Source organism: Myotis davidii, unplaced genomic scaffold (genome assembly GCF_000327345.1).
Source record: "Myotis davidii unplaced genomic scaffold, ASM32734v1 scaffold1071, whole genome shotgun sequence".
NCBI classification, from domain to species: Eukaryota; Metazoa; Chordata; class Mammalia; order Chiroptera; family Vespertilionidae; genus Myotis; species Myotis davidii.
This window is the reverse complement of record NW_006282605.1, coordinates 629,275-646,432: the sequence shown is the minus strand read 5'-3', so window position 1 is coordinate 646,432 and position 17,158 is coordinate 629,275. Positions and strand designations below refer to the sequence as shown.

Sequence of the window (17,158 nt, the reverse complement as noted above, 5' to 3'; positions counted from 1 at the left end):
AGAGGGGAGGTGCGGTCAATTTGCATGTTTCTCTTTTATTAGATTAGATTAGATTCCCAATGCATGAAATTTGTGCAAGTGTAGGCCTTCCTTTCCCAGGCTGCCAGCACTAGATTCCCTCCGGCACCCAGGGCCCAGGCTTCCCTCGCAGCCCTGGCTTCATCTGGAAGGTTGTCTGGTCTAATTAGCATATTATGCTTTTATTATTATAGATTGGCTGCTCATATGTCTTCTTGGGAGAGGTGTATTTTCAGGTCCTCTGCTTATATGTTGTTTTCTATTTGTCTCTTTTATATCAGACTGAAAACTCTCACTTTTGCTCTTTACTGTTGATCCCTTTCTACTTCACACACACACACACACACACACACACACACACACATGCGCGCGCGCGCGTGCATGGATACACATGCATTGTCCTTCAAGTTTGCCTTATCCTGATCTACTTGAGCAGGTAACTAAGCTCATCAAAAATATAGATTAGTTAGTGGACAAAGAGACTTGAAAATGTCGGTAGTTGAGTGCAGCAAGTCCTTACTTTATATCATTAATAGTTTCTTGGAAACTGCATCTTTAAGTGAAACAACATATTACAGAACAATTTTACCACAAGGTAATTGATATAAACAAGAATTATGTTCCTATAGCATATTCCTGGTTACAAAAACATCACCGAGCTTCTAAATGAAGGCCAAAACACTTCTAATATTGAAAATTAAAATGAATGTGAGTTATTTATGCATTTAAGAAAGATTAATAAAAACAAATCAGATTATTATTTTCTAACCCACTTATTTCAGTTCATGGTCATGGGTGGCAGGAACTTATCCCTGTAGCTCTCGGGGGAAGGTGGGAACTCACCTGGACAGGACACCCTTCCGTCATGGGCACTCACACTCACACTCACCCAGATAGGACAGTGTAGACACACCAGTTCACCTCATGTGCACAACTTTGGGGTGTGGGAGGAAAACTGAAATCCTTGGGAAAAAATCCACACAGGCATGAGGAGAACATGCAAACTCCACACAGACGGTGACCGGCCAAGAATAATTTTTTTTTCTTCATTAATGTAAACAACTGACCTTGAAAGAAACAATGTTATTTGAGAACTTGCTGTGTTGTTTTTTTATTTTTTAAGTGAAAGTATAATTGGAAGCATTTAGCACATAAAGATACAATATGCTATCTTTTCCTGCTTATTTCCTGGAGAATACCTGAATAGACTTAGATAATACAAATAGAGGTAATTTTAACATAGCACTTAATAAGCTAAGTACAATTTAGGCCTTAAGGGAAAGAAAATGATTTATTGTAACAATAAATATAGATAATCAGGATTTAGTGTATATAATATGATTAAACTACAAATTAATTTATATTAAACAAAGTTTTGCAGGTGGAAATCCAGAAAGTCATATATTATTGAAAATAAACCTTCAAAATAATCTATCTATCTATCTATCTATCTATCTATCTATCTATCTATCTATATCTCCGATGCTCAAAGCAGGAGCTGCCATTATGCCATGATGCACACTGGCCATTAAAAAAGAAATGGCACCATGGACCTGGCACTGACAAACCAACACTTGGCTTCTCCCAAGTGGGACACAGGCCCTGCCACCACCCTAGAGCAACACCCCACCAAATCGCAGCCAACGCTGCCAAGACCCCATGGCACAAAATGTGGCCCACAGCCCAGCCCAGCCCTGAAACGGTTGCTATGGGTGTTGGGTAATGACATCATGTAGCAATGCCCGGCTTCCTCTCCCCAGCGACTAGCCTCCTTGGAGTTTCTTCAGCCTAGGAACATGACTTGCTTTATAGCCAGGTGCAAACATTTTACAGTTTAACCAAATGTCTGTGAAGCGTTTTCACATGCCTCATCTCATTTGATCCTTACAGAAGTCCTGGAGTAGGTAGATAGGAGACTCAGTAGAAACCTATTTTCGTTTCATTAGCTGGAAAACGGAGATTTAGAAAGTTTAGAAACTTGATTTGACTGAAAAGAAGTAAGAAATGGTGGAGTTTGAAAATGACTTCAGTTTTCTCACTGTGCAGAATATAGTTAAACACTGCTACAGTTAAATATTTTACTCTTTGTTCTCCCTGCATGATCTACAATAAAAATCTGCTTTGTGTTGATATTTACTGCTGTGTTGCTGACAATTACCTGAAAGAGAAGTTGGGGTCCTTCACTGGGCTGGAAAAAGTTTAGCTAAATCAGAAAGCAGGTCTATTTAAGCAAGTTCATCCTATATAATAAAGAGCTAATATGCTAATGGTCCTGACACCCTCACGCCATAATGACCGTTCAGCAAGAGGCTGTGTGTGCAGTGTGGTGGAGCTGCTGTATTGCTCCAGGATGGGGTGGAAGCAGGGAGGTGCCTGGAGGAGGTGGGACCAGCCCGAGGCAATGCATGGTACCGAGGGTGGGGCTTGAAGCAGCCAGAGAAGGCCAGAGGGGTCAGGGATGGGGCCAGGCACACTCAAGCTCTGGGTGGAGAGGTTAGGTGTCAAGGCAGGGCGGCAGGCATGTGGGCGGGGTGCACAGATGGGCAAGGCCACGCAATTTCATGCGCCAGATTGTGTCAAGGCAGGGCGGCAGGCATGTGGGCGGGGTGCGCAGATGGGCACCCACCAGCCAATCAGAGTGAGTATGCAAATTAACCCAACAAAGATGGCGGTTAATTTGAATACACAGGCATGGAGCGAAGACTGAAGGCTCCGGCCGGAGTGAAGACTGAAGACTGAAGAGGCTTGGCTTCTCCACTTCTCCACTGCAGCCTGACCAAAGGCCTGGGTCCTGGGTGCCAGAGGAAATCTGTGCCAGCAGCCAGGGGACGGAAGGCCTATTGCACGAATCTTCATGCAACGGGCTTCTAGTATATATATTAAAGGCTAAGTTGACTCGTGCATGCACGATACATATAAAGCTCTTGTTGGCACTAATCGCACATGTGTGTTTCAATCTGTTATTGTCGATCATGAATTTGGTTGACACTTGTATTATAGAGAAAGGGCGAATAGCAATATTAACATATTTCTTCTAATTAATTTCCTTTCAATGTGCAGGAATCCTTTCACTAGGCCACTAGTTTTATAATAGCTATCTATGTTCCGAAGTTCGTATAATTACAGATTAGTGCTTGAATTAACAATTTGTCTGACTAGTATTTATGCTGCTTGCTGCCTAAATTTATTTGAAATTAATATATGTATAGTAGTTTCACCATAGTCTAAAATTTAAGATCAGTTTTTTATTAATGATACTGCTATCTATTATTAAATATTAATAGTGACTTTTTGACCATTTAAGGTTCTTCTCTTGATCAGTTTCTATTAACAAAGTATGCTATCTATTGAGAAAATGTAAGCAAACACTTTATTGGTTAATCTAATTAAATTAAATTGATAGGTGACTTTTTTAAATTTTAAAGATAGAGTAGATAGTTAGATATTCCTGCTTTTCAATAGTGACATTTCAGAGTAGCTTCCTTTTGAGGGGGGGACCAATAAAAAGGAAGGGGGACATCTGTAATACTTTCAATGATAAAGATACATTTTAAAATATTATTGCAATTTAGGATTCAATTGTTTTATTTGACATGTCATACCTTTTTCATAAAAGAAAATATATTTGCTTAAGTTCAATCAGTTGAAATGCCCAGATCAAAACATGTGGGTTTTGCTTCATGTTTTTATGATGTACTATTTAATAGCCATTCATCTTCAAAGACTGTCCTATAGCTAAGAGGAATGTGTAATTTTTTTCATATTTGTTATATTTAGCCACTGTTTAACAATGTCACCTATTTATTATACAATAATGTCACCTATTTAGTATACAATATTAGTAGATGCAGTGGACTAAGTTGCTTATGTTGAAAAGCCCAGGAGTTATTAAGTGCCACAAATATATTTCAACTATAAAATATAAGTTCATTTAATAGATGTTGTTATATCTGATTATATTTGCTTGCCAAAAAAAATTTACTGTGTTTTATTTTGTTATAAAGTTCAGTGGCAGAATGTGAGACAATCAACAGTCTTTGGTTTTAGAGATAATATCCTAAAAACCTTACTATTGGAATTATGTGTTACAAAATTTCCTTAATAAAGCCTCATTACTTGATTATAGGTTGCTTATTTCAGACATCTAAACCAATTAGAGTACTGATTATTTTGATTGCCATAAAAGCTTAAATGTATATATTATTCATCACTGTATTCAGTTTCTATATTAGACACCTGTGATTTAAACATTTTCTGTAGTGTCTGATTCACAGGAAAGTCAGCTGCATCTCATTATTTTTTCCGGATTTTAGGGATTTGCTCTTGCTGCATAAAAACGTGAATAAGCTCATCAATTTACTATAGACAGTATAGATGTCATGATATTCATTTCTTATCTGTTAATCAGTTTAAGATATAACACTAATGACTTAAATAGATTACTTCTCAGACACATTCATGCTGGCCACTAAGGCATATATATTTTCAGTATCACCTTCTAAAAGTCAACATCTAACTCTCTAATTGTTTGGAAACTAGGCTGCCCTGTGGACTCTAAGAATAGGCTTTAAAAGCCTTCCGTGATATTCTAATTGATTAATTTACTTTTTAATTACTGTTAACATTCAATATTATATTAGTTTCAGGTATACAACATAGTGGTTAGACATTTATATAACGTATGGAGTGATTTCCCCCGTAAGTCTACTCAACCCTGGTCTCATACCTAGTTATTACAATATTAACGACTGTATTCCAGATTATGTACTTTACACCCCTGTGACTATTTTGTAACTTCAAATTTCTACTTCTTAATCCCTTCAACGTTTTTACCCAGTCCCCCAAACCCCTTTTATCTTTCAACCATCAATTTGTCCTCTGTGTCAATGAATCTTTCACTTTTATTTGTTCATTTACTTTGTTTTATAGATTCCACATATAAGTGAAATCATATGGTATTTGTCTCTCTCTGTCAATGGAGTAATCTTAAAATCAAAGTCCTGCCTTGTCTGCTAGCACAACAAAGTAAAATTATGCTCTTAAATTCTACTTGATCTTTTTTATGGGACTCTAATCAACTAGATATATCAACTCTGTCATGGATGGTTCAATGACATTTTAAGTTAGAAAAGGTAAATTGTCTTTTTTATTATACCTACCTTTGCCAGAAAATTTCATACTTTGACTCAAGACAGATCATTCAGTTGAGATGATTCAGGTCATTCATTACTACAGAGGGTAGTGAATAATTATAATTAAATAATAATTTATAATACATCATAACTCTTCTGTTTTTCACACCCCCCCACCAAAAACCCCCGAAAAGTGGCACTTATGAAAATCGTGATAGTAGAAATAGTAATAGAAATCTTTTGAAATTTGTTTTCACTGCTACATATTCCTTAAGCTTATTCTAGTGTTCTATTTAAAAGAAAAATCCTAGATTTAGTGAATTATTTCATTGTTGTACAAGTTTCAGTATGTTATTGTCCACGTGACTGCTGGAATGTGTAGTGCAGGACAGCAGAGTGCATTAACCAGAGGCCCTAATGTATTTAGGTTTTTAATGTATATTTAAAATTCCTCCACTTTGTTTTGAGGTCTGAGTACCTCTGAGATATTGTAAAGAAGATTTTTACTCCACTGACCTATAGTATTTTATAATTATATAACAAGTGTTTATTAAATGGTTCTGTTTTTGTGTAGAAAAGAGTTAATAGAACACAAATAAGATTGCTATCCTTAGAAATGCCTGCATGGAAGATGGGTCCTTGGCTAGCATTTGAGAACTTTGATTCAGGAAGGTGTTCGCAATTCCCAGAATGAGAACAGTGGCTAACTGTGCCTAAATACTTTGTAGAAATAATGTGTTTTATGCTGAATTTCCACATTCCTTCTGGGAGTCTAGTTTTTGACATATTCACTAGAAATGGAGTCTTTCATGAGTTTCCCTGGTGACCAACATTTCCCAAGTGTTGAGATAATTCTTTGCTGGAGGAATTAAGAGTGAACTGTAGGAAGTTTTGCCTAGACTCTTCCTGACTTTGCCCCGTGCACCTTTCCTGGTGCTGATTTTGCTTATCATCCTTTCGCTGTAATAAATTATAGCATGAGCACAACTACTGCCACATCCTGTGGATCTTCCTGGTGAATCACTGAACCTGAGGTGATCTGGAGGATCCCTGGCAGTTTGCCTATGATCTGGAATAAATATCTATAATAATAAAAGCATCATATGCTAATTAGACCAGACAGCCGAACGACCTTCCAGACAACCTTCCAGATGAAGCCGGGGCTGTGATGGCCAAGCCCCTTGCATGAATTTCGTTCATCAGGCCTCTAGTCTATAATAATTAAATATACTGTCATTAAGATGGTTGTTTACATAGTGTAAGGAAAAAAGAAAGTTACATCTTTATTCCAAAGACACTCTACATGTGTTATGACCTGCTATTTTTTCTACTTTAAGTTCTGGAATGTGTTCATGCAAGTGCTTGTATGTATGCTCTGGTTATTTTATAATTTCAGACCTTAGTCTTTCAGGTCCTCCAAATCCCTGATTTTATGACCTGAGAAGAAGCAATCTGTTTTAAAATTAGTTTCATCTGGACACTGAGTTTACTAAGAGTGTTAGTCTGTCTAGATTTATCACGGTATGACATACAGTAGTGGGAACATATTTCTGAGTCTGTCTTTCCCCTTTTCTGGCACTGATAGTCATAATTTTTCTTAAACAAAGGCAATTATTTATAAGTTGTTACAGTGTTACCCTCATAAGACTAGTTTTTTTTTAAACTAACTCCTCTTATTAATCTAGTTTTAGAAAGCATATATGACCAGATAATTAATATTTTTAACTTTTGCTTTCCATTTGCTGCTATTTAAAATGTTAGCTCTTATTTTTCTTTTCCCTGAATGTATTTCTTGAAATTTCGTTAAATAATAAAACCTTCTAGATTTTGTTTCTTTATTATTTTTGTTGTAGACAGTTTGCTCCTCTATAACATTTTGTGTATCTCTTTTCTGTCTCTATAGATGACATATCTATTTTACATTTCATTAGTGATTCATTAAATATATCATTTTGAAAGCACAGCAAGTTTGATTTGTTTCTTTCAGTTTAATCTTGTGATTTTTTTAAAGGATTGCTTAGGTTGGTTAGACATTTTTTTCTGGTTAAGAGGATTAAAGAGGTGTAAAGAATATAATTTAATATTTCCTAACCCATTAGAACTTTTTATTAGATGTTCCATTGTTGTTGTTTCTTTTCTGATTATCACAGGAAATTCTTTTTCTATTTATCCATGCCAATAATCTGTCTACTCACATAGTAATAAGTAATAGATAAATATGTAATTTTCTTTTAATATATTAAATGCAGTTGTATTACTCCTTTAGGTCAAGAAGAGATAGATTAAATATTATAGTAACAGGAATTACAAGAACATTTAGTAACTCTACCCTTAATCAACTCTGATAACGGGGAATGTTTTCTTTTCAGTTACTGAATTCGTATCATCTCCCTTTTCTGGTTTTCATTGAATTACAAATCGTTGGCTCTTTTTTTTCCTGTTATTTTATCTTTATACATATTAAGACACAGTTTTTACATTTGAACCTATGTCTACCTGGAAAAAATTCACTCCATGATATTTTATATTAGAAATTGACATCTAATGTCCACAAGCCCAAGTTGGTGATGTAAATGAGTAAATGGGGTTGGTATAAGAGAATGTGCAGTGACAGGGATGGGGAAGAGCTAGAAAATAAGTTTTATCTGTAGAAATTCAGTTGGAAAATTTTAAAGTATTCTGTAAACTAAAAACATCCTTTTAGAATGAGTTTCATAAAAAAAAAAATGAGTTAAATGTTAGTAATTGCCTGGCTTTTATAGGATACTAGAGGCCTGGTGGACGAAATTCGTGCAGTGGGGGGGGGTCTTGGCCTGGCCTGCACCCTCTTGTAATCTGGGACCCCTCGAAGTATGTCTGACTGCTGGTTTAGGCCTGATCCCGCAGAGATCTGGCAGTCAGAAATCCCTCCCACAATCCAGGACCACTGGCTCCTAACTGCCTCTGCCTGCCTGCATGATGGCCCCTAACCACTCTCCTGCCTGCCTGATCACCCCTAACTGCTTGCCTGCCTACTGGATCACCCATAACCACTCTGCCTGCCTGCCTGATTGCCCTTAACTGCCTCTGCCTCCGCCCCCGTAGCTGAGGCTCTGTCCGGAAGGATGTCTGGTAGGTTATTCGGCTGTCTGGTCTAATGAGCATATTACGCTTTTATTATTATAGATAGATAATTCTTAAGGTAGAGAGTTATAATTTTAATTAATACTCTTAGCAAACAATGTATAACAATTAAGTAAAACACTATATATACCACTGTGGTTAAATATATATTTCTCTAATATTTTAGCTGGGAAGTTTTAAGATTCCTTCTGTCAAATATAAGATGGTGGTTGGAAGAATATGGCTTTGATGGTTTTCGTTTTGATGGTGTTACATCCATGCTCTATCATCACCATGGAATGGGTATGTAATCTGATCTATTACAGATATAACTAAAGATTTGATGTTACTTATTCCCACCCACATATGTAATAACTTAACCAATAAAAAATTAAAGAAATATAACAATTTAAAATTTAATAATAATGGGGGAAAAGATTTGATGTTATTGTTTTACTGGCACATTACAATCAGGTTTGGGGTTTAGTTATAGAAGCTGCCATGACTGTTATTGTTGGCTTGATTTTCATTATAGGCATTTTCTCTAGTCATTTCTGATCCCTTTTTGGCAAGAGGTTGTGTATAAACATTTTATAAGTAAATAAAAGATAATTATTTTCTTTTTTTAATGTATATTTTTTTATTGTTACATATGTCTTCCCCAATCCCCTGCCCTCCCCCAAGGTCTTTGCCACCCTATTGCCTGTATTCATGGACTATGAATATAAGAAAATAACTTCTTTGTGTTATCTTAATTCATTTAATAATATGCTAATCTTAATACATATTTTTTCCCAAAAATGTTTTTTTAAGGAAACCATTTATTATAGCAGACTCGGGCTGTAAATATGACAACATTCACAATGTAAAATAATAAATGAGAACATTTGTGAATGTGGGGGTTCCTGCATATGAAACATTGAAGAAAATATGTATATTATATACATTATACTCAGTTTAAACTAAATTATAACTTAATTTGTAATAAAAAATATTGATCAGAGTTCTTAGATTTAAAAGTTGTACGAAGAAGCAGGGTCACAGAATCTAATTCTTCAATAGATAACATCTCAAACAATTATATTTTAATGGTCAAATATTTATTAGCTACAACCAATCAAAAAAAGGCATTTTAGACTCTAGATCTTGAAAAGTGGCTGCCAAGGGCAGAAGCTGTATTCTAAGTGTGCTGCTGTCTGCAGACCATGAAGAACAGGCATGGAAATTGGTCCTGTGAAATGTTCTATGCACGAAGTTGAACCTATAAAACATGGCAGGCTTCATTAACTTCCTCCAGTTTGGAGAGTAGCTTATTTAGGGGATGAAAAAGGCAACCCTGGCAAAATTCAAGAAAGATCTGCCATATTAAAACATCTATATGCCTCTGCCAGAACCTTCCTCTGATGAGGGCTAGGAATTTTTCAAGGAATTTTGGATATGGGAAAATGAACTGAAATCTACAGATATGGGCTATGCTTTTTATGGGTAGAAATGGTAAAGAAAAACTTGTTTAATTACTTAACATGTTCCCCCTCTGAATGATGAGGGAGGGAATAAAACACATTGAAATTGCAATGAAAAAGAATACATATCAGAAAAACAATTGAGATTAAACTATTAAGACACAATATTTAATTCATAAAATTCAATGCTAAGGAGAAAGTCATTAGGTGTCAAGTAGGAAGAAAAATCAATTTACCTTCATGGATGAAAATAAAAAAAAGTCTGGATTCTACTACACTGTTGGCAATAGCAATGTCTATAAAATCTTTAGGGAAACAAAGTCTGACTCAAGACTTTGATAGTTGAATTGCCAACGAGGTGTAAATTCGAATTATACTTGAAAATATCCTTCAGTGATGAAATCCTCTAAAAAGATGAGTCAAAATAAACTTAGATATAGGGAAGTAGAGGGAAAAAGTGAATCAAAATAAAGAATTTAGATATAGGGCAACAGGTGGAAAAAAGGTAGGTATTAAGTACTAATTTGACTTTATTAAAATAAGGGTAAACAACTGGGTGAATGGGAAATAAATTGTATAATGTCAATAACTGAAATATGCAATAAGCAACCAAAATAAGGAGTTTGGGAAGAGGAGGTAGAAAGATGTTAGAGGATGTTAAAATCTTTCTGACATCATAGAAAATTCATATTGCATAAATTGAAGGACAAATTTAAAATACTATAAACTTTATGTCTCAATTTTTAAATATATTTTATTGATTTTTTTACAGAGAGGAAGGGAGAGGGATAGAGTTAGAAACATCGATGAGAATCATCAATCAGTTGCTCCTGTGCACCCCCTCCTGGGGATGTGCCTGCAACCAAAGTACATGCCCTTGACCGGAATCGAACCTGGGACCCTTCAGTCCGCAGGCTGATGCTCTGTCCACTGAGCCAAACCGGTTAGGGCTATGTCTGTTTTATGATAGCTTTCATTCTTGCTTTTCTTTACTTCAGAGGGATCTAATAGAAGCTAGTTAACATTAACATCTGATGTGACAAAAAATATACCCAAAAGTTGAAATTTAAAATTCCTTTAGGAATCATTTTACTTTATTTCTCTGCTATAAATTTTAATTAAAATATTAAATCAAAGTGTTTAGTTTGTTTGCTTCTCTAAAACAAAAATTGAATGGTAGGATTATTGATATGGATTACTTCTCTAAGTGAGATCATATATTTGCTGATGATAACGTTATGGGGTATCCAGGCTCATTACACTTTGCTATGATCACAGAACAGGTATCAACAAACTAATTGGTGGGGGCATTTGTACAGAGTTAAGACTTGCATGTTAACATAATGCATTTATATTGATTTTCTATTCTCCAGGTCAAGGTTTTTCAGGTGATTATCATGAATATTTTGGACTACAAGTAGATGAAGATGCCTTGATTTATCTCATGCTGGCAAATCATTTGGTTCACATGTTGTATCCAGATTCTATTACAATAGCTGAGGTAAAGCCATGGTGATCTCTACCCTCTGACCCCGTTTAATATAGAGAACATTTTGTCAGCATACAGTATTTGAATAATTAATTTCATGTTGTCAGTAATTGCATAACTGAAGTTGTACCCTGACTTCAGCTACCTTGTATGGCTGGCACATTATTTAGAATTCAGTTTTCCTTCTAGGAGATAGGGTACACTAATTACTTGTTATCATTCCATTGTTAAAAGAGAAAATATTTAGGAAGAGAAAATATTTAGGAAGTAAAATATCCTACTTAGTGGACAGATCCTTCTGCCATGAGACATTCAGCAGAGAAAATTAGTGAATATTAATGGGCTTCTGTCTATTTATTTATTTTTTCTTTCCTGGTGTAATCGTTAGAGATGGCATGGATCGCTGGCTACCAGCTCCTCCAAAGCCTCTCTTGTTCTGATGCGATTACCTTTCTTGTTTACATTACTGTCTCCGATTGCTAAATGTTCACTAGTTATTCATGATTACTGAAGGTTCATGATTAACTGTCCCAAAGCTGCACTGTAATGATATAATTCGGTATATGCATAATTGACAATTCCCTCTTGGTGATAAATGTGATAAATTAAGTTTGTTAAATGCTTATGCTAATTTGGATTTAGTACTAAACTCCCTCTGGTTTCCTGAGTCCTCTGACTTGGATTTATTATTAAAATTAAATTCAGTATATAAAAAATATTCTATACAAAGTGCAGAGGTTGGTATATAAAAATAATAAAACTATTGTTAAAAGAATCAGAGTTGTCTCTTCACATTGTTGGCCTTTAGTTCATTGAAATCAAATGTAGTAGTTAGTGACTGTCTCCTTTCTGTAGTATTTATTGTTTGTATTGCAATTATTCATTATATTATTGTTTATCATTTTATTCATTGTTTCTCAAAATCCCATCTCCAACTAGAAGGTATGAGTTTCTAGGTAGGAAACAGTCACTCTTCTTAGGCCTTTGCCTTCTAAATATCTTCTGGAAATAAAGCTATGGATCCTAAGTGCCTGGAATAAATTCTTATATGGGATATTTAAAAACCCAAAGATTGTAATACCATTTTGGTGTCCAGTATTACTTCACACTCTACCTACCTACAATTGGTCATAGCTTATAAACCTTTCTATTTGTGCTAATACTTTATGCTGACTATCTTTGAACATCAATCACATTGTGTTTTAAACTTTATTTTGTTTTGTATATATTTTAATTTTATCTTTTAATCAAAAATTAATTTAACAATTTTATTTATGTCCATTCAAATAAAAGATTTGACAAATTATTATAAATAATGACAGCGCAAATCAAAAGTGGGTACGGAAAAAAGAGAAGCGTTTATTTAATACATGAAACTTAAAATTTTTACATTAATCTTTTTATTCATTTCAAGTAAAATAGTTTCCTCATTCAGGGAGCCCTTGTCTGGTTATCAGTGTTTCTACCAATGAAACTTTGAGACTTTAGCCTACTTTTTATTACTTGGTTTTAGATTTTTTTTAAACAAGTTGTGTCTTCAATTAATTCTACTTAAATTGAAACTGCTTCAATTTCAATGCATCACTTTTCTGGTGGAAGTCTCTTCAAAATGTGGAATTGATCTTCATGAACTTTCTTTAAAGAAAGGCATGTGATATCATGAATCACTAATGAAGTTTATATAAAGTGCTATAGTATATATTTGAATGTTTTTATAATGACATTTATTAAAATTGTAATTTTTTTCTGAAATATATCTACCAATCCACACAGTTATATTTACCATAAATTAATTTAAAATATTTTAAAGTTTCCTCCCCTCTGGAATAGTTGTAAATGCCCTTTAGATATTAAAGAATGAAAACTATTTTAACTCTGTTGAAACCCATGATTATTTAAATATGCTATGTTGATTGGTATCAATCTTTTTTATTTAAAAATATTTATTTTAGTGATTTTTATGTTTACCTGTTTTTTCTTTTAATATTTTTAAATAATAGTCACTAATTCTCCACTTTCAAAAGACATCTACAAATATCCATATGCATTAATGGAGACACTTTCTAGGATTCAGATTTAGGAATCAAGACCAATTGGTGTCCAAATAGTTTTTGTTTTGTTTTTTAGCAAATTCTATTTCCTATCAAACTATTTCCTAAAGCTACCTTTAGACCAAATATAGAATGCACTTAATGTTTTCCTGAGTAAAATTGTCTTGATCTTTAATATCTGCCTATGACCAGTCCTCTGCAAACTCCTGGTCTCATGGAACCTCTTCTCAGTAGGCCTTGCGTCTCTAATCCCAGTGCCTGACATGGGTGCCTGATATTTAATACATTTTCAGTCAATGCTTATGAAGAATTGAACCTGATAACTATCATATCTGTGAAAATGTAGCATATTTTGATAAATATAATTTTTAAAATGTTTTTTCTGTTAACCGTCTTTTTACACTTATTTCTAGTCATCTTTTTATATGCTGTAAAGCACTGCGTGGAAATAAGATAAACTTGACAAATATTTTATTTCCTATGGATGTACTACATTTACCTATACCTCTCATCCATAAGAAAACCAAATAATAAACTATTTTGGGAGCCCAAAGAGATCATATATTTCTTTTTTCCAACTTTTCTGTGGGAACAGTTTGGGGATGGTGTTATGGAAGAAGAACTTAAGTCTCAGAGAGTTCATATTTCATATTCTTTTATAAGAAGAGTTTTGGCAATGACATGAGTAGAAAAGCTTGTAACATGCACAGGGAAAAGTAAATATTTCAAAGTGGATGAAGTATTTAGTACTTGAGGTGAAATAGTATAAAATAATGGTAGAAAGATATAGGTGTCTCCATTGCACTTTCTGTGTACTTAAGATAACAATGAGGACAACTGTATCACATTGTCACTTCCTGATAATAAGTGTGTGTAGATGTATTTAGGTTGATGTTTACAAATCGCTGAAGGTCAGACAGTATGTCTTACATGTCTTTAAATGCTGACAGTACTTTCCATTCATTCACTCAGAAATATTTATTGAATACCTGCTTCATGCCAGGTACTATTCTGTTCTTCTAGATTCTTGGCATATATCAGTAAAGAGCAACAACAAAAAACTTCTGCCCCGTGAATCCTACATTCTAATAGCAAGATATGAAAAAGATAATCACATAGTAAATTATGTCATCAATGCTTAATTTGAGTTTTTGATTGTTGGCTATTAAACTATTGATAGGCAGTAATAGGATCTGATTCATAAGATGTTAATTTGCAAGCAGTTAGTGAAGAGAAACTGGAGATGGTGAATTCCATTTGCACACATCATGGTTCACTCAAGCAGTTATGAAGATTAGATAGTGGCTGTACAAGTGGAGTAAAGGGAAAAGATTTATTTGAAAGATATTATGGCTAGTACTTGGCTCATATTCTGCCACTGTTGCTACAATGAAATATTTTGTTATATCTGGGTCTTTATACCAATTTTTTTTATTTATTTATCTGTTTGTTGGATTGAGTATATATGTATTTGATTTTCAGTAGTCTAGTGGTGGCATGACAAAGTAGAAAGTTAGTCTTTACAGGCCTGACATCTGAGTCCTGGCCCCACCATTGAGAAGCATATCTCTTTAGAGATCTCTTCACCTCAGTAAGCCTCAATTTCTGTATGTTCTGAATGAAAAGGATCACTAGATAGATAACCTTAGAGAACCTTTCCAAGTATAACCAACTACACTGAAAGCCATCTTATTGCTTCACTACTAATGCACTAACTCAACTTTCCATTTCATCAGAAATGAGCTAAGTGCTCACAAAATACACTGCATGCCAAATAGCAAGCATAGCAGATATATGCTACATGCATTTTTGTGTTTCATGAAAGCAGTAACTAATAAAAATGTTCTCAGAGTAGCTCAAAAGTCAGTCTAAGAAAGCATGTTTAGCAATAATAGTTGTACTATTTTGTGTTCTCTATGTGATAACAAAGAAAAGAAAAATTTAGCTTCATAGGATCAAAGTTGCCCTGCAATGATCAGCACGCAAGTTTTTTGGGGGAAATGAGATAGGCTATCACAGTTTTATCTAATTTTACAATTGTGCTATCAAAACACTCCAGAAATCAAAGCCTGTGCCCCTGTTTGTTTTTATCTATTGGCCTCACCATTACTGTCAAAGAAATATTTAATAAAAATGTGAGCATTATGAACAGGTAATGCTGATGTCCTTTGTTTTAGGATGTGTCAGGGATGCCAGCTGTATGTTGTCCAATTTCCCAGGGAGGTTGTGGCTTTGACTATCGATTAGCCATGGCAATTCCAGATAAATGGATTAAGGTAAGATCTTCTGTAAATATTTTTTGAGTGTGGATAGCATGTATTATGTTGGTTTATTTATTATTTCTTTGCATTTATTTCTTAGTTGTAATTATTAGTTATAGATATTATAATTTAAGTACTTAATTCTCCCATAAATGTGGTAAGTCTTGTGCTTCTCAAATTTCTAAAAGTTCTAGTTGAAAGTACTCAGATTTGCACTATTCAGGCAAAGGGGAAAATATGATTAATATAAATGTTAGCTGTGTAAATGGAATTTTGCATTATCAATGCAATTGTACAAAACTTCAGTGCTCTATATTTAAAACATGTTAGAATTCATCAAAGCATCCATTTCTGAACTGTGTCCAACATGGCCAGGGGTGAACCTGAGGAGGGGCGGTGAAGGATTAAAGAAGACAGATAAGAGAATACAGTTGGGACTGGGGGGACACTGTTCTCAGATGGAGAGACAGTGCCACATCCTGTAAGTGAGTCTTTATTTTATACTCAGATCCCACAAGGCAAAGCAAGGGCATGGCCAAGATATTTATAATTTTCTTGGGAGTTTCAAATCTACTTAATCACATGCACCTGAGAACTCTATCAAGCTTTGTTTTGGCAGCACTTGCTGCACCTCCCATAGCCTACATCATTCAGTCACCTGGGACCACAGGTTAGGACCATAAGGTCAAGTTTACAACCATAGCCTTTGGCTTTAATTGTGCTGGGAGGGCTTTGCCCTCCAAGATGGGACCTGCACGTGGCTTTGCCCTGAGTGGACTGCGCCCTCTCATTAGTCCCAGGCTTGAACCTGTCCAAACTGCTCTCCACACATTTCTACTGACAAATTATCAATAAATGTAGAAGATACTCCTTAATTCCAAGTATTTGCTTCATAATATGGTCTTTCCTCAACATATTTTATTCAACATTCAAAAGTCCTTAGCATGTGTTAGTAACTAAGAATGAATAATTGTACATCACATCTTACACATCATTTCTAATACAGTTGTATTAAAATTAATGACAGGTCAAGTAGTTTGTATTGTATTTTGTTTCATTTAATATTTGCCTTCCGGACTAAAGTTGTTATGTACACTTAGATTTGATAGAACATTTTTGAGTGGCCAACTCCATAATTATAGGCTGAATATGTATAAGGAGTCAGATATCCTATACAATAAAGAGGTAATATGCAAATTGACCCTCACACCCTCACATCACAAGATGGCTGCTCCCACGTTGTCACAAGATGGCTGGCAGAGGAGGGCATTTGGAGTGACCAGTCCTGCAGGGTAGGGCAGTTGGGGGGGACCAGGCCTGCAGGGTAGGGCAGTTAGGGGGTGATCAGGCTGTCAGGCAGAAGCAGTTAGGGGCAGTCAGGCAGGCAGGCAGTGCCAGGCCAGCCAAGGGGGGTGCAAGTGGGGAACTCTCTCCCTACAGATCTCTCCCGGTCACCCCGCCGGTCGCCCCACAGATCGGCCCTGATCGTCAGCCAGGCCTAGGGACCCTACCAGTGCACAAATTTTATGCACCGGGCCTCTAGCATATTAAATAATCATAGCTTTCTGATGAGCCCTTTAGTGCAGACATGAGTTGGTGCAAGAGATCACAGTGACTTTCCATAGAAAAACCATCGAGCCTA

General features: G+C 35.2%; 1 protein-coding gene across 1 annotated transcript in view; it reads left to right on the top strand.

Moving 5' to 3' along the window:
- The window catches only part of GBE1 (glucan (1,4-alpha-), branching enzyme 1), a gene marked incomplete at its 5' end in the record, with an annotated part of 290,260 nt that overhangs the window by 167,694 nt on the left and 105,408 nt on the right, over positions 1–17,158 (top strand). The window contains 3 exons of the mRNA XM_015560674.1: positions 8,440–8,555; positions 11,089–11,216; positions 15,433–15,531. Coding sequence (XP_015416160.1) covers positions 8,440–8,555; positions 11,089–11,216; positions 15,433–15,531 — 343 coding nt within the window. The remainder of the gene's footprint in view (positions 1–8,439; positions 8,556–11,088; positions 11,217–15,432; positions 15,532–17,158) is intronic.